This window comes from Panicum virgatum, chromosome 5K, assembly GCF_016808335.1.
Source record: "Panicum virgatum strain AP13 chromosome 5K, P.virgatum_v5, whole genome shotgun sequence".
Classification (NCBI taxonomy): domain Eukaryota; kingdom Viridiplantae; phylum Streptophyta; class Magnoliopsida; order Poales; family Poaceae; genus Panicum; species Panicum virgatum.
Genome location: NC_053140.1, coordinates 17,490,625 through 17,516,190, shown reverse-complemented (window position 1 = coordinate 17,516,190; position 25,566 = coordinate 17,490,625). Strand labels below are relative to the sequence as shown.

At 46.3% G+C, this 25,566-nt stretch overlaps 3 protein-coding genes and 1 pseudogene across 4 annotated transcripts; all 4 read right to left on the bottom strand.

Annotated features, from left to right (window-relative positions):
- Nucleotides 1–9,017: 9,017 nt before the first annotated feature.
- LOC120706724 (putative invertase inhibitor) lies at nucleotides 9,018–9,922 on the bottom strand. The gene is made up of 2 exons (XM_039991433.1): nucleotides 9,460–9,922; nucleotides 9,018–9,359 (listed from the first exon to the last, which is right to left on the bottom strand). The coding sequence occupies exons 1-2, from the start codon at nucleotides 9,810–9,812 to the stop codon at nucleotides 9,125–9,127; spliced, it is 588 nt and encodes a 195-aa protein (XP_039847367.1). The 5' UTR covers nucleotides 9,813–9,922; the 3' UTR covers nucleotides 9,018–9,124.
- Nucleotides 9,923–10,289: 367 nt separating this feature from the next.
- Nucleotides 10,290–17,250, bottom strand: LOC120706723 (dual specificity protein phosphatase PHS1-like). 2 transcript variants are annotated; one of them, XM_039991432.1, is made up of 12 exons: nucleotides 16,923–17,249; nucleotides 15,918–15,953; nucleotides 15,658–15,836; nucleotides 14,410–14,620; nucleotides 13,746–13,919; nucleotides 13,496–13,656; nucleotides 13,120–13,400; nucleotides 12,368–13,056; nucleotides 11,581–11,727; nucleotides 11,278–11,505; nucleotides 11,020–11,177; nucleotides 10,290–10,900 (listed from the first exon to the last, which is right to left on the bottom strand). In XM_039991432.1, exons 1-12 carry the CDS (start codon nucleotides 17,004–17,006, stop codon nucleotides 10,531–10,533), a joined length of 2,718 nt encoding a protein of 905 aa, XP_039847366.1. In that variant the 5' UTR covers nucleotides 17,007–17,249; the 3' UTR covers nucleotides 10,290–10,530. The 2 variants fall into 2 exon arrangements, with proteins under 2 accessions (XP_039847366.1, XP_039847365.1); XM_039991431.1 differs by having other exon boundaries at nucleotides 12,368–13,400; nucleotides 16,923–17,250.
- Nucleotides 17,251–19,165: 1,915 nt separating this feature from the next.
- On the bottom strand, nucleotides 19,166–20,644 carry LOC120706722 (RING-H2 finger protein ATL39-like). The gene has a single exon (XM_039991429.1). It carries the CDS (start codon nucleotides 20,347–20,349, stop codon nucleotides 19,714–19,716), a length of 636 nt encoding a protein of 211 aa, XP_039847363.1. The 5' UTR covers nucleotides 20,350–20,644; the 3' UTR covers nucleotides 19,166–19,713.
- Nucleotides 20,645–22,340: 1,696 nt separating this feature from the next.
- On the bottom strand, nucleotides 22,341–23,349 carry LOC120706721 (annotated as a pseudogene).
- Between the last annotated feature and the right edge of the window lie 2,217 nt (nucleotides 23,350–25,566).

The following is a 25,566-nucleotide window of genomic DNA, read 5'->3' as shown; positions in this document are numbered from 1 at the left end:
TAGTTTTAGATTTCGACGTGGTCATCAAGGCACCAACAACTAGTACATGCTATTATAAAAAGCTACTCTGAAAAGTTAGATTGAGATAACTACAAAAATGTTGACAGTGAAAGTTAAATTTATGGTATGTGGGCGCATATATACGCGATCCAGCAAAACGGTACTCCCTCCTTCCCCGTTTATAAGGCATGGTGGAACATGACACGGTCTTCTAAACAACACTTTGACCATTTATTTATCATATATTATATCACTTTTGATTATAAACTTATAATCATTGTAAAATATATTTGATTATGAATCCAATCATATGAAATTTGCATTATAAAAATAAAAATTTAATAGTCAAATTATTGGTCAAAGATGACAAGGTTTGAATCTTGATATACGTGTATGCCTTATAAACAGGGAAGGAGGGAGTACTAATTAATTTTGTGTCGGGAGAGATGCCGTATTTGGGTTTCCGTACGTCCATTTCGTTGTAGTATACGGTTTACATTATTTTTTTTGAAAAAGTGGTTTACATTATTAGCTTAGCGAATTTTACCTTATTATATATAAAAGCGGCAGATTTATTTTATTGCCCCGTCACGTATGTAATGTACCAGTAGTACCCCTAAACAACTAACCCAGCGATTTCAGAGGCGGTCAGCTGCACGCCCTGCTGCAGCCGCAACCCAACCCTATTGCATTTGCCTGTTACTGTTACTCTGTTAGGTTTCCTCTGAAAAGCAGGAGATCACATGGCGGATGGCAGTTTCAATGCAGCATCTCTGCGTATATAAACAACATGTCGTCCTTTTCTTTACTGTCACCTGCAATGTACCCAGATAACTAACACGAAATAAAGCTGCCCGTTTCCGTAAAAAAAAAGAGGGGGGTAAATTTGAAGGAAAGAGGATGTTGGGTCATGATGCATTGATGCGCCCGAGTAACCTTCTTCCCGCCAAATTGAGCCGATTCGAGGTCTTTTCTGTCCCGCCATGGCCACGGGTGAGGGAGACGAGAGAGTGTCCAGTGCGCGCGCTGGTGGCGGGATTTCGGCGTGGTCAGCGGCGGGTTTGACCCGATGGCGGGAGGAGCACGCTGGGCACCTCGTAAACTGGCGCAGGCGGCCGGGCTCGCGTGCGTGCAGGTGCTGGCCACTGGCAGAGAGCGCGCGCGGAAGCGTATCCCCGTGCAACCCAAAACCAAAACTGGGGTTGCTAGCGCGTGCGCCGTGCGGGCGTCCCTCGATCCACGGCCACCGGAGCGGCGGAGCCTAATCTTTTTTTTTAAAGATTACCGGAGCCTAATCTTTGAATCGCGTTTGTGTGAACACCAGAACCGGCAACGCAAGCTGTTGCACGGGCATTGGAACGGCAGTAACCTTTGGGGAGAACAATTAGTACGTCTACTCATCAATCAGGATGAGCTCGATCGTCCCCAGTACTCCTGGCTGGTACCCGTTGTTGAGGCGCGCGGCACCTGCAAAAATATAATGGCATGGTTCCCGATAGACTTCATTCATCGTCGCGACGTTAGTTAGGCTCTGTTTGGCAGGGCTCCAAAATCGACTCCAAGACCGGCTTCACGTGAAGCCCTGCCAAACGGGTGTTCTTGCAGCGGCTCTGGCGCTGGAGCCCCCCAAATCCCGCTCTCTGGAGCAGTTTGGGGGTGCCGGAGCCACAAAAATGTGGCTCCGTCGGCTCCGGCCGCAGCTCCGCGACTGCCTGCCAGCTTTGCCCCCGCAGCATATTCGCGCGCTTGATCTCCACGCGAGCCCGAGCGGCGGCGGGTCCCTGAGCGGCGGCGGCGGGCGCATGCGGCAACGGTGGAGGCTATCGCCGGCGGCGTGGGAAGAGGCCGGGAGAGGGCGGTGTTGGCGGAGGCCGCCGCCGGCGGGAGTAGTTGGTGTAGGCGAGGCCGAGAGGCGGCGGCGCTGCGGAGGCCTCGAGCAGCAGAAGGAGGAGGGGCCGGCTGCGCTTGCCGAGGCCACCGCCGGCAAGAGTAGTAGGCGTGGGCGGAGGCCGAGATGCGGCGTTGCTCCGCCCACGGCGGAAGGAGAAGGGGCGGGCGGAGGCCGGGAGGCGGCGGTGCTTGCGGAGGCCGGCGGCGGCGGGAGGAGGCAGCGCAACCGGAGGCCGGCGAGAGGAGGCTCGGGCGGAGGAGACGCACGGGAGGAGGAGAAGAAACAGATAAGGAGGAGAGAGAATGGGAGGAAAAAAGAATGGAAGAAAAAAATAAGAAAGTGATAAGGGTATATTGGGTATTTCACATTTTTAATCCATGAGAGAGAATGTGAGTGAAGCTGTTTTGCCAAATGGTCTCCAAAATGACTTCAGTTTCACCAAAAAAGCCACTCCACCGGAGGAGCCAAAGTCGGAGCCATTTTTAAAAGAGTCGAAGTCCTACCAAACATACCCCTACTAGCTCCGCAAAGGAGCACATACACGCATGTAGCTGCCTAGTAGGGATCAGGGTTAATCTTACCGGTGGGAACCGGTCCGGTTTGACCGGTTTCGGTTTCGGCTGGTACCCAACCGGCCAAAATTCAAAATTTAAATTTAAATTCAAAAAATAAAAAATTCCCAAAAAAACTTCAAGTTGCGATGAATCTAATGGTATCAAAATTTCTCAAAAATTCGTTCATTTAGTATAGTTTGCGGGGATTTAAAGTTAAATCAAAAAAGAAAAAGAAAAAAATGGGCCGGCCCATTAAGGTCCACCAGTCAAACCGCCCGGTAAACCGATCAAACTGGCCGGTAAACCGGTCAAACCGGCCGGTAAACCGGTTGCACGGGAGCTTTTGAATTTGGATTTGAATTCAAACCGATCAAACCGACCGGTAAACCGGTCGGAACCGGTTGCACGAGAGCTTTTGAATTTGAATTTAAATTCAACCGGTTCCGACCGGTAACCGGTCAAACCGGTCCGGTAAATCGGAACCGGAGCCCGGCGGTTACCGGTTAATAAAACCCTGGTAGGGATCGGGTAGCGAGCGCTGTGTTCATTGCATTGGTCAGCAGCCGCTCTCTGTTCATGCTGAGCAAGCCACATGGACTGGACCAAAGTGCGGGCAATGGACGATCGTCGTCAGGCTGCTGGTGCATGCGCCCCGGGCCGCCGGAGACCGCAGGCAGGCCGGCACCAGGCACAGGCAGGGCCGCGCGTCTCCTCTGCCACTCGCAAATAAAGCTGTTTCGCAGAAACGTAACGCCACGCAGCACCGGTTCGCCGCAGAACATGCGACGAGCTAGCCTAGGACGCTAGCAGGACTGGAGCGCTGCTGGCCGGCCAGTAGTTTTTTTTTTAAAAGGGTAGCCGGCCAGTAGTGAACGGTGGTCAGGCAAGCAGCGCCAAACCCGGATGAGGCATCATCATTATCATTGTGATTTTTGTGAACGCGGAGGAGACGACGGACATGGAAATTTCAAAAATTTACAAGATTTCCCGTTACACCGAATGTTTTAATGCAGCTAAATAAAAGAATTAATTATACAATTTATCTATAATTTGCGAGACGAATCTTTTGAGCCTGAATAACTTTTGACAGAATAATAATTTTCAAGTACAAACGAAAGTACTATAGTATTTTACATCAAAAAATTTATGCATCTAAACAAAGCCTCAACTGATACGTGTAATGTGGCGCCATCCTGGCTTATGGGAAGGACCATCCTGCATCTGCATCGTATCCGACCCAGCTGTGTTTAGATGCGAAAAGCGAAACTGAAAGTACTGTAGCACTTTTTATTTGTATGTGATAAATATTGTTTTACCATGGACTAATTAGGCTAAAAAAATTCATCTCGCAACGTACATCCAAACTGTGTAATAAATTATTTTATTTATTCACATTTAGTGTTCCATATATGTGTCATTTACTATATTTAATATTTCGATATGATTTCGATGTGACGAAAAGTTTAGAAACTTTAGAGGAACTAAACACAGCCTAACCATCTGCATGCCTGGTCTGGTCTGGATGGACATGCAAGTTGTCGAGTAGGGCGGGACCCGTGCCTGCATGCAGTGCGATCTGAGTGGCATGTGAACCAACTGACGAAGAATTTGCCTATCTATATCGCTTTCTTTCACACGCATGTACACATGTCTGGCCGCACCAACACGTTATTAGCCACTGGCAGTAGTCTGGCGTAGTAGTAGCTAGTTATCTGTACTGTAACACCAGTTATTAGACACTGGGGTTGTGTTTAGTTCTTCCAACTCTTCCAAATTTTTCATCACATCGAAATCACATCGAAACATTAAATATAGCAAATAACTCATGCATAGAGTATTAAATGTAAGTAAATAAAAAAACTAATTGCATAATTTTGATGTACGTTGCGAGACGAATCTTTTAAATCTAGTTAGCCTATGATAGAACAATATTTACCACACATAAACGAAAAGTGCTACAGTATTTTTCACAAACAATTTTCGCATATTTTTTACAACTAAACACAACCTGTCATCAGTACCCACCCGTCGACGTCCATTTCATTGGACCAGTCAACGTGGTTGAGCACGCACGGCATGACTACTATGCCTGACGGGTGACGTATTATGAATACTCCCTCCTTCTCAAATTATAAGTATTTTTAGATTTGATTAAAGTTAAATAAACGTGGGACTTGTTTAGTTCCTTCAAAATTTCAAAACTTTACAAAATTTTTCATCACATCGAATCTTTTAATACATGCATAAAGTATTAAATGTAGCTAAATAAAATAATTAATTACACAGTTTATCTATAATTTGCGAGACGAATCTTTTAAACATAATTAACCAATGACGGGACAATAATTACTAAAAAAAATGCTACAGTGTTTTACACCCAAAATTTTATGCATCTAAATAAAATCTTGATATTGATCAAATTAGAAATGTTTATATTTCGAGAGAGATGGAGTAGTACTTATTCTTAACATCATCTCAATGTCCAGTCATGGAGCCACACTCTGGTGTGTATGGGCTCAAGGGGATTGGCTGCCTAGCTGCTGGCGAAGCAGTGCCCCCTACCCGTCTCCTCGTGCCGCTCTGACTCTCTCCTTTTGAGGAACATCTAGCCTGGTGCAGTGGTGCTTGATGCCAGGCCACCAGCCAGCGGCGCAGTAGCTGCAGCTACGCCCATGCCCATCCATTCCCCTCTGACGAGCGAGATGAGGTCACGGGCAGCTGCGGCGTGCCACCCTCAACGAACGGCGGGGCCGGACGGGACGAGCACTCGATCGCCGTCCCGAACACAACAACACAGGCTGCCGTCAGGCCTGCACTGCAGCAGCGGCACGAGCATGTGGGTGCGAGGCGACGGCGACAGGCCGTGCTCGGAAATCGGAATCAGTCCAGGTTCACCAAACCGTCGGTAACCGGACCGGTCAAACCGGTCCGGACCGGTTCCGGTTTGGTCCGGTATGAAACCGGTCTAAATTTAAATTCAAAAAAAATGAAAAATTCCCAAAAAAATTCTAAAAATACTTCAAGATGCGACGAATCTAATGGTGTCAAATTTTCTCAAAAATTCGTTCATTTAGTATAGTTTGCGGGGATTTGAAGTTAAACAAAAAAACGTGCATACAAAAGTATATAAATACAATGTAAAAGTAGTACAAAAGAGGGTTGGAGGGTTCATTTAGACTAAAATATGTTATATAAACATTTATTTAGTATACTTTGCGGGCATTTGAATTTAAACCAAAAAAGAAAAAAAATTGAATTTGACCGGTTACCAGACAAACCGGCCGGTATACCAGACAAACCGGCCGGTATACCGGTCGGAACCGGTTGAACGGCGAAGTTTGAATTCAAATTTGAATTCCACCGGTTCCGACCGGTAACCGGTCAAACCGGACCGGTATACCGGAACCGGAGGCCGGCGGTTACCGGTTAGCGGTCGGATAGTTTAACCCTGAATCAGACAGCAAGAATTCGGCAAAGACCGTCGTCCTCGGGCCATAAGGCCATCTCCAACCATTCCCCCATCCAACTCCCCCCAAACGTATTATTTACTATATTTTACTACCTCCCTCCAAAAGATTTTCCCCCTTATAACTCCTTCTCTCCAACCATTCCCCCATATCCATTCCCTCTGCATACTATCACTCATTAACTAACTATTTATTTATCGTTTTTAAATTTAAAAAAATCATACAGTATTTATACTATCATAATACGCATTATCATCATGTTACGGGACTCAAACGAGATTAATATCATGAAGAAACGATGTGATTAGAATATAGATGGAGTTGAAACTCACCCTATATATAAGAGGAGTTTCAACTCCCCCCATATATAGGGGGAGCTTTGGAGGGACCCGTTGGAGGGAATCCCCCTCCAAAGCTCCCCCTACATAGGAGGGTGGGGGCGGTTTACAGGGCTCCTTGGTATGAATTATTCATCCCAACTTGAATATGAGTAGGGTATATATAGATAATACCTGTTTTATCCATGTACCCGTTAGTTAGTTCTTTTCTATTCTCTTATGTTCCGTAGCTCCGCTCTTTGACGTGGGGGGCCACGTGTATGTGTAGCTACACTGTTTTGCACAGAGTAGCTGCCGATCATACTGAGTCATCTCCAACAAATTTCAGTCAATTTTGATAAAATTTTATAATGTGAACGCGATGTTTTATTTTTAGGGTCCGGCTCTTACGTAGGGCCCACGTATATGTCTAGTCACACTGCTTTATACAGAATAACTGTCGATCATACTGAGACATTTCCAATAAATTTCAGTCAATTTTGATAAAATTTTATAGTGTGAACGCGAGGTTTTATTTTTAGGGTCCGGCTCTTGACGTGGGGCCCACATGTATGTGTAGCTACACTGCTTTGCATCGAGTAGCTGTCGATCATACTGAGTCATTTTCAATAAATTTCAGTCAATTTTGATAAAATTTTATAGTGTGAACGCGAGGTTTTATTTTCAGGGTCCGGCTCTTGACGTGGGGCCCACGTATAAGTCTAGTCACACTGCTTTGTGCAGAGTAGCTACCGATCATACTGAGTCATCTCCAACAAATTTCCGTCAATTTTGATAAAAATTTATAGTGTGAACGCGATATTTTATTTTTAGAGCCCGGCTCTTGACGTGGGATGCATTTCATCCAACTCCACTTGCAGGTCTATTGACTACCCATTAAATTATCTATACCCGTTGGATAATTATCCACTCATTTGAATATAGATTAATTAAGGATGAGTAATATATGGGTATGGGCGTGGATAATCCACCCCTCCCCAACGGCAACGTGACATTCATCACCATTCTTTTAAACTCATCTCGACTGTCACAAAGTAGTAGCAAGTGGCCCATGTGACGCTAATATCGTCACTGCAATGCTGTCAGCCAATGCTATTATCGACCCAAACCCTAAGCTAGTTTGAAATCCAGCAATTCGAATTCTGAATTAATAACAGTTTTTTTTGTCAAGAAAAAAGTTAGGAACATACAAGCTGCCGTGGTCATCAGGCCGCCTCCAATGGAGGAGCTAGTGCGCTAGCTCTAAACTTGTCCACATCATAGAAGAGATAGTAAAAATATTACACATCTCCAATATTTTGTCTTATAACATATTGTTTAAAGCTTCTTGAGTCCTTACAACCTTTCTGCCATTAATAAAGAGATAGTACGTTCTCACTTTTTTTACCTTCGTTTCGTTTTCTTCCATGTAACCAAAATGATGAGTTGAATTGCTATAAGCTAGTTGAGGTGGTTTTCTTGGAGGAGACCTCAGGATGATTAAAGTGGATTGGTTATTCATTACCAACGAGGCAATAAATAGTGGATTGGTGTCGAGATATCTAGTGGATTGCAGACATAGCAGGCGTTACGGGTTCAGTAACAAAATATTGAAAACAATAAGGAAATTCATTAGTAGCAGCATAACGTTCGCGCTCGCGGCGTCGATTGGGGCCTCGGCGACTGGAACTGCGGGGCACTACTATGAAAACGATTTGTAGGGACGGATAAAATTATATTTTTTTAGGAGCGGATGGCACATTCATCCCTACTTTCTACAATTAAAAATAGCCGTGGGACAGATACCCATCCCTAAAAATCCATTTTTAGAAGTCGGGTCACCCCTTACCCGGCCCTTGAAATGAATTTACAGGGCTGGGTCACCCCTCCCCACCTATAAATTGATTTTTCAGAAGCGGGTCAGTTGCTACAGTACTCCCACTTCTTTTTGTAGGAATGAGTGAAAATTTGACCCGCTCCTAAAAATCCAAGCATTCCTACAAATCGGTTACAAATCGGTTTTTAGTAGTGGGTGGCAATGGAGCGTGCCGCTGCAGGGCAGAGGCGGTGCGTCAAATGGACAGATACCTGGAGATTCCTGACATGAAGCTCCTTGACGAGTGACGGTGAAGCTGTTTGGGAGGGACTTCAGCCGGGTCTTGACAGCGATATGCGGTTTGCAGGGCACCATTGGGTACCTCACTACAGATTGGATCTTCGAGATACCGATCCGTGCCAAGGCCGATGTGTACAGCTTTGGGATGGTGCTCTTCGAGCTCATCTAGGGGCGATGCAACACCTAGGGTTACGACGGCGGCAACAGCACGGAGGAAGAGGCAGCGTCTGTGTTCTTCCTAGTCTGGGCTGCCACCCATGTTGAACATCCGGACATAAATTACATTTTTAGAAAAAAATTTATACAATTACACATTTTTCTAATTTATAATGACTTAGTTTTAATTTTTAGATATAATTAGAATGTTTATATTTTTGAAAAATATAAAACCACCCTAAAATCCAAACTTGTTCGGTTCGACAGTTGGATGGCTCTCTCTGATTGTGCAGCTGAAGGTTGAAAATTAAGCTTTTATGATAGTTTGAAGGTGTAAATTGATTTTTTTTCTAAAAAGATCCGTGAGAAATAAATTATCTCACACGGCCAGAGTTACTAGCTATGAAAAAAAAATGTCTAGATGAACATTCGTTAGTAGTACGAGCATGATTTATGACATACATGTGGCACGCCTTTCGTGCGTCTATATATGCATTCCGCTATGGTACCATTCATGAATTCACCTGACAGAAGATTCCAATCCACAAGTTCCACGTAATCTAATGACAATTCACGATCGAGGAGCTGAGCTGAGTAGATCGATCACCAAACGTTGATGTATATCACGATGGTGGCCCGCGGATGAGCTTGGTGATGGCGAGCGCGATGCTGCAGAGCTGGTCGACCTCCCGGTTGCGCGCCGTGAGGATGTTGCGGTGGTCCGGCACGGCCTGGCACCCCCTCTGGCACAGCTTCACCTCCGCCTGGCTCGCCGCCACCAGCGCCTCCGACTCGCTGAACGCCCCGGACTCCACCGCCGACGTCGCGTCCGACAGCTGCTCCACCGCCGACTCGTACCTGCAGCACCGGCAGCAACCACATCATCGATCAGACGACCACCGCCACCACCACCACCACCATCAGGGGACGGCCGGGGTGCATCGTCGCCATCACCGACCTCTCGCCGCAGTCCTCGAGGCACTGCTGCAGCCGCGCCGTCTTGTTCTCGAGGCTGTCGTCGTCGTAGATGCTGGAGAGGTAGGTGGCCGTCTCCGACGCGTTCCGCTGCGCCGCCTGGATGGCCGCCCGGGCCAGCCCCGCCGTGCTGGCCGTCTTGGACGCCGGGTCCGCGGACAGCGTCGCCACGCACAGGTCGCGGTGCCCCGCGGCGGCCTGCCCGCACGCCTCCTCGACGGAGTACTTGCTCGACGGCGCGGCCGCGGGCGCCGGAGCGGGGCCTGCGGACGCCGCCGCGACGAGGAAGACGGAGAGCACGGCGCGGACGCCGGCGAAGGACGCTCCGGAAGCCATGTCGGGCGCTCTCCCTTTCTTGTCTTTTTTGCCGTACGTCTCCACTTTTTTTTTTTGAGATTTCCGTATATGCTTCTCGGCTTGGCTAAATTAAGGTAGTGATAAGCTGATGTGCTGGCTATATTAAGGATTGACAAGTTCTTGTCAGTTTTGTCGTTGTGGCCCATGAAAGGCTACCGTACCTGTGCCAGCGCGGCCGAAGGAGGTGTTCCTCCGGTGTCGCCGCCGGCGGTTGGCCGAAGTCACTGGCGCCGGCGACAAGGACCTCCCTTGGTATTGATGTTCACAATTACTTGGAGCAATCTGGTTCATAGTTTCAGACTACTGCTACGTTCAGCTCGAGACTTGAGTCCCCGCTTACTTGAGATGCAGCGCACTACATTTGACACCAGTATATGCTTGGAAAAACTTTTCCTAAATGCTCAGACTTATGTTGATTGTTCAATCTCGTTGAAGCGTGCGATCCAGAGACCATGATACCAAAAAACCGATGCTTGCCTCGCCTCATTATTTCTGGTCTGCTGTTCATATTGCAGAATACTGAGTGTGTTTTATTCTTCAGTGTTGCGCTCTTCATATACCTGAACATACGTGTGCTAATCATACAGGCGTGTGAACTAAACCTACACCCTAACAACACTACAGTTCAGTCTGCATGATGATGTTACAAGAGTGTGAATCAAGTACACTCCCTCGGCTACCGTACAAGCGGAACATATCAGAAGCTCAGCTCATCGGCGAAAGCCTTGGTCAGCTTCTGAGACGGGCTCAGGCTCCCTCCGCGGCTGATCCGGAGCGACTCGATCGACTTCTGGATCTCCATGGTCATGGCGCTGTCGACACTGCCTGCGGAAAGCCGCTTGTGCGCCTTCTGCAGGTGCAGCTTTAGCGAGCTCGTGCTTAGCCCAACATTCTTGCTGCAGATAGGGCACACCTTCATTTCAGGCCGCTTGTGCTGCCAGTCCATGGACACCTTGCCGTGAAGCTTCTTGTCTAGGGCCAGCAGAGCCTTGGCGAAACCGTCGTTCGGCTGTGCTCGACGATGCACCTTCTTCAGTAAATTCCAGGCTTTTGCAAGAGTGAAGCCCCTGAAACAATAAATTTATATCATGTAAATGGCAAGTCTCATTATAACATGTGATTTGCATGGACTTCGCAAAAAAAAATGTGATTTGCATGGAAGCAGATGAGTAGTCAAGATTCTTACATTCTAAGCATCAGGAAGGCAAGGACAACTGTTGCGCTCCTACTTTTTCCCTCAAAGCAATGAACCAGAACCTTACCTCCGACATGATTTACATGATCAATAAAATCTGATGCTTCCTCAAAAAGATCACTGATGTTTGCATCATCATCGTCACTTATCTACAAAAGAAAACAATGTTTCGATTTAGATTAGAAAACATGAATTATGTAAAGAGTATGACAAATGAGAATCCTAAACCACAGAGGTTGATGCTCTTACTGAAAAGTTCTTGTATTCAAAAAGATCAGGAAATTGGGAATCAGATTGACCAATCTCATTCGAACACAAACATAGTACATGGGTAATGCCCAAATGCTGAAGAGTATACTTAGACCTTGCTGCCAAAGCCCCACCTATGAAAAGGTTGTTGACAACAAGAGAAGGTCGCTCTGTATTGGCAGCATCGGAGATCAAGGCTATCCTTTCTATGATGTGTTCAAGACGCACCTGCAAGTGATCTAATATAAGGTTCACTAATTCCTTGTAGTGGAGTGTAACGTTTACATATTTCTTGTGACCTACCTTCAATTCATAGGCATCAGCTACCATGTTGTTTTCAGTTCCATCAAAGAAGCCAGAATGAAAATTGTTCTCCTGACAAAATTTGATCACATCGGTCTTCAGTGCTTCATTCCACTGCTCAATCTCTTTGAGCAATTCAGGATCAACCTGTTGCATTACAATGTTACTTATAACTAAAAAAATTCTGAATCATCATTGTTCTAAAAAAACACAGCCCAAATTGATAGTAAAGAAAGAAGCGCATTGAGTAAAGTAACTTAAATTTCCAATGAAAGCCTTAAAAAGGTTTGTTGTACTACCACTGGTTATATGCCTGGATCAAGTAAAAATTCCAACCCCCAAAAATGAAAATTACTTGCACTTAATTCGATAAGTAATCAGAGAAGAAATAATCTAAAGATATTGTTGGACTGAGGATAAAAAACCCCCGCCCCTCCCACTATAACACCTGGGTTTTATGGTCGGGTTGGCTAGGTGGGGCGTTCTAACTTGGTACCAGAGCCGAGGTCCTGGGTTCGATCCCTCCCGGCCACGCATTTCCGCTGCGCGATTTCCCTGGCTGCGTTCGCTGAGACCGAAGTGCTGAGACCGGACAGGTGGCACAGCCCCGCGGCTCGCCCGGCTCGCACGCAGTAGGGGGAATGTTGGACTGAGGATAAAAACCCCCGCCCCTCCCACTATAACGCCTGCGTTTTATGGTCGGGTTGGCTAGGTGGGGCGTTCTAACTGATATTTTCCTATTCTATTTAAATAAAAATGAGTACACTTTCAGTCAGGAGATTCTTACCTTTGGGTTCTTGTAAAAATCACGAAGTTTCATTGTCATCCTTAAATTTCGAGGAGCCTCGGCACTTCCCTTGAAGTATTTGTTGCTCCAACTGTCCCTGGATAGAGGAGAAGCTGAATCTGTGCTTCCGCGGGATCCCGCAGAAGAGGACTTTGTTGTGGATTTCAGCATTTCGGAATCACTTGGCGGTTCATTGTTCACTTGCTTACTAGGAGTACTATAGCTGGCTCCAGGCGAAGGAAAATCCAATAGTACCGAATCATTATTGTCAGATTCTTCAGAGCTCTTAGTAATTATGGACAAAAAAAGTCGCAACAGGCCATCCAGTTTTTGGTAAAGCTGGAGAAGAAATAGATGGAACCCCTCCAGATCCCTTAGAGCTGCACGAAATGATCCTCGGAATTCATGAATCGCTACAGCATTGTCTTCATCGGAAAGGGATAAACATGAATCAGTGGAAGTAACCTCATCAGGTCCTGGATGCCCAAGCTTACCACCTGAAATTTCATACAGGATACTTGCGGAATAGTCTGAGCTATTCAAAATGAGCTCCACAACTTTGGGATACCTCTCATGATCTTTGATACGTCGCCCTGCAGGGGGGCGACGGGGAACACCAGTGTCAATTGCTACAATGTGAAAAGTGTCATTTGTACTTTCAGTATTTTCTCGTTCACTCTTGAATGCTTCTACTTTTTGTGACATGGGATCCAATTCCATAGAATCGAACCTTCCATTCACAGAGTGAGATCGCTTCTCTCTAAGCAAAACTTTTGTAAGCAGTTGATTGGAGCTTTGTGTGGTGCTCTTGCAATCTTGCAATCTATCCACATTGGGTGACGATGATCTATCCGAAACCATCAGATTTGCAGGATTACCACGCCAACCAAGCTGACGGCATGGGAGTCTGTCCTCGTTCCGGAGTATCAGATCAAGCATTAAAACCCTTCCCAGGGATGAAGCAGTAACACAAGCAGCTTCTCGCGAAGTGAATGCCTTTGAACTCTCAAGTAGTGGGGAGCCATGAATATAACTGTGAAGCCAGAAGGCAACAATTTCAGCTCCACTATAGATTGCAATAGAGAAAATGCATATGCTTGTCATGATTGTACAAATACACAGCAGTACCTCATTAGAAGAAGGCAGCGGCTTAGCTCAAGAGCTTCCAGCAACTCTGAGCAAGTCATCTCACCCACCTCATCATTATTTGAAACGGCTACTGCCCGTGCATTTTCTGCAGCATGCTTGATCCCCTGCCACTCTGGGCTAGAATTGTATACTACTCTAGCCTGCATTTGTTAGAGAAAAGATGTATAATAAATCAAATATTGCTCCATAACATAATCAACTGTGCAGTTCATTGGGGGTTCAGAAATACTTGTGGTGTCTGGACTCCAAGTAATCTTGCAAATTCATAACCCAAACGTTCTGCCTGTGTTGCCATCTTTGATGACGAGAACTTTATAACAGCTGCTGCCTCTTCAGTTATTTCACAGTTACCCGAAGAACCAAATAGTGCAAAGAACACTACACCACCAGAGTTTACAGTCACCTATAAACAACAGGACATGGAAAGTAGCATTTACTTTCACAGATCAATATAGATGATACAAGTGAAATGGCAGCAGAAGAATATGATCTTGCATGTTTGATACTACCTCTGCTCACCTTTTCGCAAGGCGTATTTTGAATTGAGAAAATCAGACTTAGCAAGTTTTGAACGATAATTTATCAAATGATTGCATTTTTAGTGTACAAAAGTAGTATCGACAGATTCGTGTTTCAAAGTGCACTTAATATGTTTTTGAGTTTGTAGCAACTCATAGTCATAGAAACTAAAGGTCAAAATATAATTTTGTACTTTTTCACACTAAAATACGCCTCAACGAAGTGGACAGAGGGAGTATGTAAAATGTTCCATTCATTTCGGTACACTACGCAGATTAATCTCAGATATGGTAATAGAAGCAAATAATTCTCTTTCACTACAATGACCATTGCATAAAATGTTGACATTGGCATCATAATAGGAAGCAACAAACCTCGAGAGCTTTGTTCATTTCATCTTCAGATAGTTCCGAACCACTACTATGTTCTGTATGATGCAGAGACGACAAGACGTCCCATGAAAACTCAGATGACTCAATGTCTAGTGTTGAAGCATTCCCAAGTCTCTCCCACAAGCTTATTTCAGAAGGTTGGTCGCAAGTCGATGGATCTTTCCCTACTGGTTCTTCTCTAACCAAATGCTCACTACAGTGGGCAGAGAAGAAAACAATGACAACATTAGCACAAAATTCTTACAAAGCTGCTGCTCAATAGATTATGATTAACCTAACTGCTGTTTAACACCTATATTTTTCACAATTTACAACCCATACAAGTTCCTGTTGCAAGTGAAATTCCCTTTCAGATTCATGCTCCATATTCTAAAAAAACATTAATGTCAAATTCAATATACAAAAAATGTCGTGTGAAATTAATTATATGTAAAATATTAAACACATCATTCCAGTGATTATTGCATCATTCTACTATACATGTCTCTTTGTTTGAGACAGTTCCAATAATACAGATCAACATGTCGCCTAACAATATTTACACCTATTCTAGAATTGACTATCAAAATATTCAGTTATACTCAAAGCAAAACTGCTGCTTTCATTATTGAATAAGACATAATTGGGTCAATTAAGATGCCTCAAGGATTAGCTCTAAAAAAAAAAGGGCGTACCCAGTGCCGTAGGCTTCCCGCACTGTGCGGGGTCTGGGGATTCCCTTATGAATACGACATAAATGGAAACACCAAGATGATGAATCTGAAGCATTATCTTTCTAGACTACTATATACAGAACTACCATCCAATTTGTCGTCTTCACATCAAACAAACGTCTAAGTTAGAGCACCTTAATAGAGAGGAATATGAAGGCTGTATAAACAGAATTACAGACAAACAAACCCAGCATACCCCTTCACCAAAAAAAAAAACAAAGCAAGGGAATCGATGTGTTGGCACAGATTTCAACTTCTCAGATAACTTGTTGTCCCGGTAGTTCATTTAACAAGAGAAACCCAAAAGAGGATTCGATTCTGTTCCTCAGGTATTCCACTTTTTTCTCTGGGAACACACAGGATCCCATTTCATATGAAAAAAATGGAATATGATTCAGCATGTTCACCATAACTTTTTTAGAAGTATGAGACATAATTTAATTTGCAATTACAGGTGATCAACGAAGTCCTACATCTTTAGAGGATAATAGAGCGTAGAGGGATTTCGTAAAGCAACCTTAAGTCCCCACTACCAAATAGTGAGAAGCTTCCACTTGGCATGACTTCAATCCTTGAACCCCGATGCGGGAACCCGGATGGCCGGAATGCCCCACTCCTCTTACGTACTAATGACAGCCATTTCTCAAATGTTTGTGCTGGTGTGGATATATCACCACCAAATAATAAAGAAACCACCTAAAAAAGAAGATATTTTTGGTTCTGTTCAGTAAGGTGAGGCAAACATTACAAATGAAGATTGGAGAAATTAACACATACTCGAGAGGATAGCTTCAGATCTCTATCCTCGTTTCCCTGCAAAGATGTAGAATTGCTTACATGTAAGTATTACTGTTTCAAGGCATTTCAAATTACCCTGTTGGCATATTTTGGTTGATGAAAAGTTTGAGATAAAAAGTGAGATCTAAAGTATAAGATGGTCGGTTCTTTCTGAAGATGAACAAATGGAATTTCTGCTTCAAGGTTGCCTGGATTATCAAGTTCTTAGTTCTAACAACCGGAAGAGTGCATGCCCACAGAACTAACACCAACACAAGAGAAATACAAGCATATGCTTAGATGCAAGTGGTTGGTTCGTTGCAAACTAACTTACATTCCTAATATGCTCACCTCAACTTGGGAAAATTAATCAAATTAATATGTTTGTTCTCTGGTCCTGCAAGGAAGAGATTTCCAAGTTTGGCACAATCACCTACCACTCCGTACCTTTTCTGAAGAAATTAGTATCCATAACCTCCAAGCAAAGCAGAAAGCTGATCTAGTTTCTACCAGGAGGCGGCAGGCATAATGCACGGCACAGCTAATCGTAATAACCAATTGAGATCAAATTAGTTTTCTTCATTTATGATGAAACGACCCTCCGAATCGATCCACACAAAGCACTACCGCCTGCCGTGCATTTGGGGTCAGAACGATTAGCAAGATCAGACTAGCTCGCAATGAAAGGCCCACAGAGACACCTCAGTTGGTAGGCCAGCCGGATCAAGAACCAACATTAAACCTAAATCGGGCCAGTGGCCACCTCAGCGCACCCGCATTTCGCCACTACGCCACATAATGACATAATGGCAACAAGAAACCAGCCCAAATCAGATGAAAGTTCAAAGATTTCCCAACAAGCCCCCCTCGCACCCTCACTCATTTCCTCGCCCCGGAAACTCAAACTACCAGAGTAACCAACTCAGCGCCTGAACCAGGAGTCCAGGACCGCGTCAGATCACACAGCGCAACCGCTCAAGTCGAGATAAGAGAAACGAGCCCGACCTTGGGAGGAATGGAGGAGGGCTGCTCTTGGCCGAGCGCCTCCGCCGCCGCCTCCTCTGGCTGCGTCGCCTCCCGATCTTCCATGGGAGGGGGGGCACGGCGCGAGTAGCCCTTGGCGATGCAGGCGCGTGGCGTGATATAGGGAGGCTTCGGCAACCGCCGCCTACGGCCTGTGCGGGCGCGCCTGGGCTCCCGACGGTGGGGGAGCGGGGCCGTCAGACCCGACGGAAAAGGCGGGATCTTGGGCGAGTTTTTCTTCCCCCGCACCACCCCTTTCCGTTCGGGTGTCGGCTTTTTTTCCGTAATGGAGACTGGAGTCGGAGGACAGCGAGTGCGCCACAGACGAAAGCAGAGGGGAAGACGAAAGTACAGGGGAGTGTGGAGTGGATCAGTGGGGTGGTTGCTGCTTCCTTTTTTTTGAACAGGGCAGCAATCTCCACAGATTGGAGAATGACCGGGGACCGTCCGATCCAGCACCGGGAAAAAAAATCCGTCGCCTTGACACTGTTGACAGTTTTGCTCCAGTGTGATTAATTAACTGGCAGAATAACCAATTTCATGCCTCAACTTTCTTGCGAAGCTCAAATTCTTCCTTCAACTATCAAAAGGATCTACCCGCAAAAGAAAACTATCAAATGGATCAATTTAATCCTCAAACTTTTCATTTAGACTCAATTTCATCTCTGTGTGATGTGTCGCTCCTACATAACATGCCAAGTCATCCCAATGTACATGAAACGTTCCGGACATGTTACCAAGTCCAACACCGAGATCAAATCAAGTAGTGTACTGACCCATAATTTAATAAAATAGCGAAAATAAGTTATTTATGATCTTATGTTTATGAATAAAAAGGTTTACACTTTTTATTTATTTGTGCATTCTCATTTAGCCATATTTTTCCAGGACATCGAACGTGAGGAATAATTATTTGTGAATTTGAACCTGAGGCAAAAGTTAAGGGATAAAAAATTGGCCATTTTTTTCTAATTAATTTCTAGGTTTAGCAAGTCCGGACACCCAGTTATCTGCTCTATTGGATACACATATTGCTCCATTTTGCGTATTGAGTGAATAGTGAAAGGTCTAACCCTCTAAAACCTCCTGATTGGCTTTTTCTTGTTACTAGCTTGTACTCCTACTGTTCAACCTTTTAAACCAGTTTGCTAAATGAAAAACAATAATTTGAGGACGTTACCAAATATTTAGAGCAATAAATATCGCTAGGACAAACGGTTTGTTTTCCGACAAAGTCAAGACCAGGGTGTTACCAAAAAGTCTGATCAATTTATTATAATCAAGTGGACGGAAAATATTGTGTGGGCACAGTACAACGTAAATCGCTTCACTTTCTCTTAGGATGGTTAGGTCCGAATTGGCTACGGAGGGGTGTTGGATGGTGGTTTCAACATAGCCTTGTGAACAAAGGTTGCAAATAGCTGGCTTCGCTATAGCTCTATGATATCACCAATTAATCTGCTATTGCCGCTAATGACACTTTAGCACCGCTAAATGCCGCTATTAATCGCTAATCCTATTTTCCAGTACTCGTGCCAATTGTACATTATTTCCTTGAATAGAAGGCCTATAAGTCTATTAATGTAGACTAAATATGATGGTGCCCGCTTAAAGTCCTAGCTATATTCCTGGTTATCAAGTAATGGACATGAAGACTTATAGAGTCTAAAACATATATTTGAGTATTTGCATTCATATAAAAGTTACTTAATTCCAAGTTTCTATGAATATTTAATTGAAAATTTTTGTACTTTTGCAAAACCGTCAAATGAAATAGCTGTCGCTATGTCCCGCTATTTGCAACCTTACTTCAAGGGATGGTGAGGGCATGAGGACATGGGAGAGGCCAGAGGATACCATTGGGAGGGATGAGAAGAAATTGAGTGGAAAGAAGGAATATGCACACTCAAGTGGGAGACAAAAATCGAGTATTACTAATTTGAGCCTTTCATGTTTTGTAAAAAGGATAATTGATTGTTGAGATCGTTACATCCATGTGTTCTTGACCCTAGAAACTTTAGTTAGTACTATCGTGGACCACTTCAAGTTGGAATCTAAAACAAAGTATTGCATGGTATTTTGAATATCTTTTTTTAAAACAAAGGCAGGAGCTCTACCGCTCTATGAAGACGAAAGAAATTATTAAGTACAAGAGAGCTAGCTGAGCGGAGCTAGCTGAGCGGATGCCAAACAGCATCCCTAGAGGCTAACCAACCCACGAGACATTGCTGAGCACAGGTATTTTGAATATCTTGCGATGAAAAAAACATCAGGAACTGACAAGGGTGACACTGACACAGAAAAATTCCAATTACAGGACACATACAGACACACATGAAGACCTACGGAACTGACAATGATCTCAAATAATTGCAGTGCCAAACAATTTTGTCCCAAAGATAATAAAGTGCAGAAAACGCAAGTTGCAATCCGGCCGGCCGGTGCCCGTGTCACACCCTTCAGCTTGTGGCAATTCGTCACTATCAGCAAAACTCGCCGTTTCATGGGAGAAAGGTGCCTAAATGTGTTGCAGAACCGTGCCAAATTTACAGAGAGTACAAAACAACACGCAAGAAACTTGGGACACTACTGATGATGAAATACCCACTAGGAATTTACAAATCAATCTTGCCTGACCAGCTTCCTTCCTTGCTCGGAATCATCCAAATTAATGCTGCGACAACGACCTCTTCGTTGACGGGAAGACCGCTACGATGACGTCCCGATTTCTTCGCTTCACTCACACACTAAACGGTCGGTGGTGATCGGCTGACTAGACCGGCGCGTCCGTATCCACCACAGCCGCCGCCGCCGCCGTGCCCGTCACGCCACCACCACCGCCCTTGGGCCCCGACCCCTCCGCGGCGGCGCCGGCGGCGACAACGACGCTGGCCCGGCAGAGCGGGCAGGTGGTGTGCCGGCGCCGCAGCCAGGCGTCGACGCACGCCGCGTGGAACCGGTGCCCGCACCGCGGCAGCGCGCGCGCCGCGTCGCCGTCGCGCAGCTCCGCGAGGCACACCGCGCACTCGGCGCCGGCGCCGGCGCCGGCGCCGGCGCCGGGGCGCGCGACGAACGCCGGCAGCGACGCCACGAGGCGGTCGAGCCGGCGCCGCTGCTCGTCGTCCTGGGCCCTCCCGGGCGAGGGCGGCGCCGAGGCGGAGGACGACGCGCGGTCCTCCTCGTCCTCCTCGTCGCCGCCGCCGGAGGACGACGACGAGGCGCGCTTGCGGGAGAACACCCGCCAGAAGTAGAGGTAGACGAGGGCGACGAGCGCGACGTTGACGGCGACGAGGCAGGCCGTCATGGCGCGCCCGTGCGGCGCCCAACGGATGCTGCTGCTGCTGCTGGCGGGCGCCGCGTCCGCGCCAGTGTCCGTCTCGCCATAGGGGCTCGAGCTCTGCCCTGACATGGCGATCGGCGATGGGTTGCAGAACCAAGTACTCAGAGGAAAGTGATTCGCAGGCACGAATCCTGAAACCACTAGTGGAGCTGGAGCATGATTTGGGTTTCTTTGGCTGCACAGGATTTCAGTTGGGTTTCCGGGGAGAGAGAGAGAGAGGGTACACACGACTGGAGGAATGAGGAACAGAAAGGCGCAATCATCAAGAAGATAATGGTGCGTGCGTGGCGACGAAAGTCTCTGGGGAGATAAATGCCGCTGGATAGATACTTGGGCCTGATGGGCAGCTTTGACAGAGATTTTTTTAAAAGAAATTGATAAAGAAACTTTGTGGCAAACATATTATCAGATATTAAGTGTCTGTTTGATATTCCTAGTACCAGGCAATTAACCAGCCATGAAAACGGTGGAAGGCTGGAAGCTGGGGAGGGAATTCCGTGCCACAACGGCCATTCGCCCCTAAACTTCGTGCGGATCATATGAGCAATTTGAATTAAATACATATTTTAATCCAATTGATTCAAACTTTTAGTAACGATTAATCGAGAGCAGACTCCTGTAGCAAACCAACTCTCAACTTGAAATTTTAACATTTTTCAACATGGTCCTAAAAGTTAGCTTCAAGTCAGTTTTCACCATCATAAATCAAAATTTTATGTGTGAAGATATTAACTTTTATTCAATATTTTCATAGACCTTCATGTTGGAAAACTTAGATTTTGAAAGAAAAATCAGGATGGTTTTCAAATCAACAAGTAAAACTTGGCCCATATGATTCTAAAGCCATTGTGCAAGGTCTTCGAAAAGATTGCCTTTGGTGTTTGGACAGAACAATGTAGCCAAGAAAGAGAATATGGACTACAATGGTCCGGCCTTGACTATTAGCCTATTAGGGCAGGTTTGGTGAGCTACGAAGATGCCATGCGAAAATATTTTGAATTCTTTAAGTAGTATACATCTAGATGTGATCATGAGCCACCCGACCCGATCTGCTAAAAAAAACCCAACCCGACGAATGTATGGGCCGGACTTGGGCCGAAATTTTTAATCGAAATCCGAAAAACCCCGACCCAATCCAACCCAATCCGAAAATTATACATGAAAAATCCGACCACTTGCTGGGCCGGGTTTGGGTCAAAAAATCCAACCCGATGATTTCTTTTGACCCGACCCGATCCGACATGATCAGGTCTAAATATATCGTACACATGTTGCTTGCATTCAAACTTCAATTAAAGGGGCCACCACCTATCTTTTGAACATCTAATATCTAAGAGATAGTAGATGGCTCAAATGTTCAGTTTTGATATATGAGCGCCTCCTGGACTAGGTATGCACTTTTTTCCCTTGAAATTGTAGGCAAGAGAGGCCGTCTCTTTTTTTTTCCTTCCTTAATTGAGATTTTGCTTGTTGATTGATTATAAAGCCTATATATCTATCATGAGTTTTGTTATCTGTCGATGGATACCGGATTTACATAATTTCAATCAGTTTTGTAGGTCAAGTGGTCAACTCTTTTGGTCTCACTCTCACCTGATTGTTAACACGACCCACTAAAAGATAAATCATGCTGGGCCGGGTTCATTTATGAACTAATTCTCTTGAAAAAGTTTGGATTTTGACACTGTAGCACATTTCGTTGTTACTTGACAAATAATATCTAATTATGAACTAATTAGGCTTGAAAGATTCATCTCGTGCTAATCAGTTAGATTGTATAATTAGTTATTTTTTTTTCAACTGCATTTAATGCTCTATGTGTCCGAACATTCGATGTGATTCTCAAAAAAATTTCTACAGTACCGGTCACATCAAATTTTTAGACACATGCATGGAGCATTAATGCAGTTGAAAAAAATAACTAATTACACAGTCTAACTGATTAGCACGAGATGAATCTTTTAAACCTAATTAGTTCATGATTAGATATTATTTGTCAAATAATAACAAAATGTGCTACAATACCAAAACCCAAACAATTTCGCGAACTAAACACACCCACGTCAAAGATCCAAAAAAAATTATATTCATCTGCCAAAATCGTACACCAAATCATGGTACACCCAGCATCACCAACAAATGTATGTACAGTGGCAGGACGCTCCCAAACAACGGAGGCCCGCAGATCCGTGTAGGTGTAGGAAGAACAGAGGAAGCTTCCGAAGTCCTGTGCCTCTGTGCGAGCTAAGTGGCCGATCGCACTCAGAAGGAAGCAGCGAAGCGGGCGGAAGCGAAGACCTGCCTCGCCTTGCCAAGATCCATGCCGCTCGGCAGCCTCGCCATCGTCGGCGGCGCCACGGAACGATGGCCCGCGGCGTCCCCGGCTACGTCTATGCGCACCTCCGGCTCGGCGGGCGCGGACGGCGCGGCGTCGGCGACGGCGACGGCGACGACGTCGGCGCGGCAGAGCGGGCACGTGGCGTTGCCGCGGAACCAGGCGTCGATGCACTCGACGTGGAAGCGGTGGCCGCAGCGCGGCAGCGCGCGGGCCTTCTCCCCGGGCTCGAGCTCGGCGAGGCAGACCGCGCAGTCCCCGCCCGCGCCGGCGCCGGCGCCGGGGGCCGCGGCGACCGCGAGCACGGGTATCGCGGCGAGCACCGCGGGGTCGAGCCCGCGCGGCGAGGGCGCCGCGGTCCTCGCCGGGGCCGGCGATGGCCAGGCTCCGGAGCAGACGGCGCCGGCCGGCGGCGACGCGGCGGCGGCGGGAGCCGTTGTAGAGGTGCAGCGCGACGAGCGCCAGGAGCACGCCCGCGAAGGCCCCCGCCGTGGCGAGCAGGAGCCTGCCCGTGACGGCGTAGGCCGCCGTGTCGGCCACCTGGTTCTGTCCCGCGCCGGGCGGCGGCCTCGGAGGGCGGCCGTCGAGCGAGAAACGGACGCCGCCCTCGTCGCACGGGGGCGTCGTCGGGTCCTGCGCCCTGGGGCGCTGGCCGATGCCGTCGCCGGCGCCCATGGCCGACGGTTGCGCTTGCGCCGCGCTCAGTGAACTGTCTGGGCTGCAGAGGGCTTGGCGGCCGGACCCCGGAGCGGCGGAGTGTGGGGGTCTTATACGTGGATTTAGGACGGAAATACCCTTGTTTAGAATGGTAAGCATGACGGGATTTGAAGGGTGGAATCGGGCTTTCACCACTGGCTGCCTGGCCGTCCGGGGCACGCTGGGGAGAACGGAGAGGCAGCAGTCCGTCTCCCGGTCCCCGGCTGACCGTCCGTACGCCGACGGAGGATGGGCGAACGGCCCTGATGCGTCCACCGCGTGGTCAAGGCCAGAGTTGACTGCTCGCTCGCTGGACTACTGTCTATTGGAGCTTGGAAGTCGTCGCTCGCCGCGACTTGGACGTGGGCAAAATTTCCCGGCGGGCGGCCGGGGGGCGGATGGCGACGGGCAGCGCGAGCGCGTGGATGCGTGGTGGGTCGGTCCCCGGTCGCGGCCGACCCACCCGCGAAGGTTCGTGGAAGCGAGGCGCCCGTTGTCGTGGCGCCAGGCGAGGTTCCTCCCGGACGTGGGCATGTGGCCTGTGGTCTCCTCCCGGCGGCCTAGGGATGATGAAAACGGATAGGATGATATCGTATTTGTTTTCATAATTATGTTCGAATACGGAGTCGAATACAAATAGTGTTAGTTTTTGTCGGATAAGATTGTAATGGATATCAACATCATAAAAATATAGGTTTTGAGCATTCGGATACGGATCAGTTACGGATATTAGATACTCGAAATCGGATACGGACGGATAAAAATCCTTCCAGACCGAATCGAATTCGAATACGGTCAGAAAATATCCATACCATTTACATCCCTAATTCTTAGCGAAACAGTAGCAGTAAAAGAGTGTCACTGATCCGTACTAAGTTGGGACCGCATCACAGCAGGATGGTGGATGGCACAGACACAAGCGTGGCTCTGCCGAGGGGTCGGCGAGGTATAGCCAGGTCCATGTGGTGGATATTTGCGACAGCAAACTGAAACCGGAACCCCGCGGTCCCAGAGTCTTGGATATGCATTAAGATTTACAGCAGCAAAAGCGACATTCAACTGAAATTTTATTCTCCGAAACAAAGCTCCTAAGTCCTAATTCAGTAGGACTCTCGTCGCTAGATATTGCGAGCTTCAGGATTACAGAACAAGGAGGGCACAACCTGTCACCAGGGGTGGTAATTATCTAATGGATCGTAGCTATCTCTCTCCACAATCTAACTCGGTCCTTATGTACTTGTAGCTTAAAATTATAAAAAAATATATAAAATAAGAACTCGACCTTTTTTAGCCCGATCTTTACTTCTTTAGATTATGTAAGCTAGATTTTAAAATCTTTGCTATTGATATGTATCTCGGCGGTGCAGCGATAAGCGTATAGGATAAGTATGGCTGGTCGGCAAGATGCCGTCATGCCGAACAGCAAGGAGATTAGACATGGAAAGGGAATGAGGCAACTGAGAAGCTAGATGAGATAACAGATTGATTGTATTGATTGCTTGATTACTTGCCTTCTCACATAAAGGTACACAACTAGTAGCATATATAGCAAGCCAACCAGCTTACAATCCGACTCCTCCAACACAACTCTAATTGGAATCTAAATAAACTCTAATATTTAATTGTAACCTACTCCATCTACCCGCATCTACGCCCGTGGCTCAACCGGCGTACTCTTAGATCCGTCGTATGCACCAACCACTGCAACTCGAAAGTTTAAACTGATAGAAAGAGGTGAACGACTCACTTATACTTCAACACTCTTCCTCATGTGTAGGTTCCACTAGACCTCAAAGGTGGAATAGGAGTCAGATGTAATTATTGAATTTAATCACGGGTGTCATGATTAGAACTTAAAATACCTCTTACTCACTTTCCCTACAACTCGGCATCCTAGGGAAAGGCTAAAATATACTTCCTCCGTTTCAAATTATAGAGTGTTTGATTTTTTTGACATCAAGTTTGATTATTTATATTATTCAAAAAATTTGCACAAACATAGTCAAATTTGAATTATTCTTAAAAAACTTGTATTGATAAAGCAAACCACAACAAAAAAGTGATATTTTGTACAAATTTTTAAATAAAAAGAGTGGTCAAACTTAAGGTCAAAAAAATCAAACAACCTATAATTGACGGAGGAAGTAGTAGGGAAATGTTTACGATTTTTTAATTCGTATATGCTGGTCTGCTCCCCAGCACGCCACCGGCCACCCATGCACTCCACTTTGGTCACCTTCACCTAGACCTCAAGC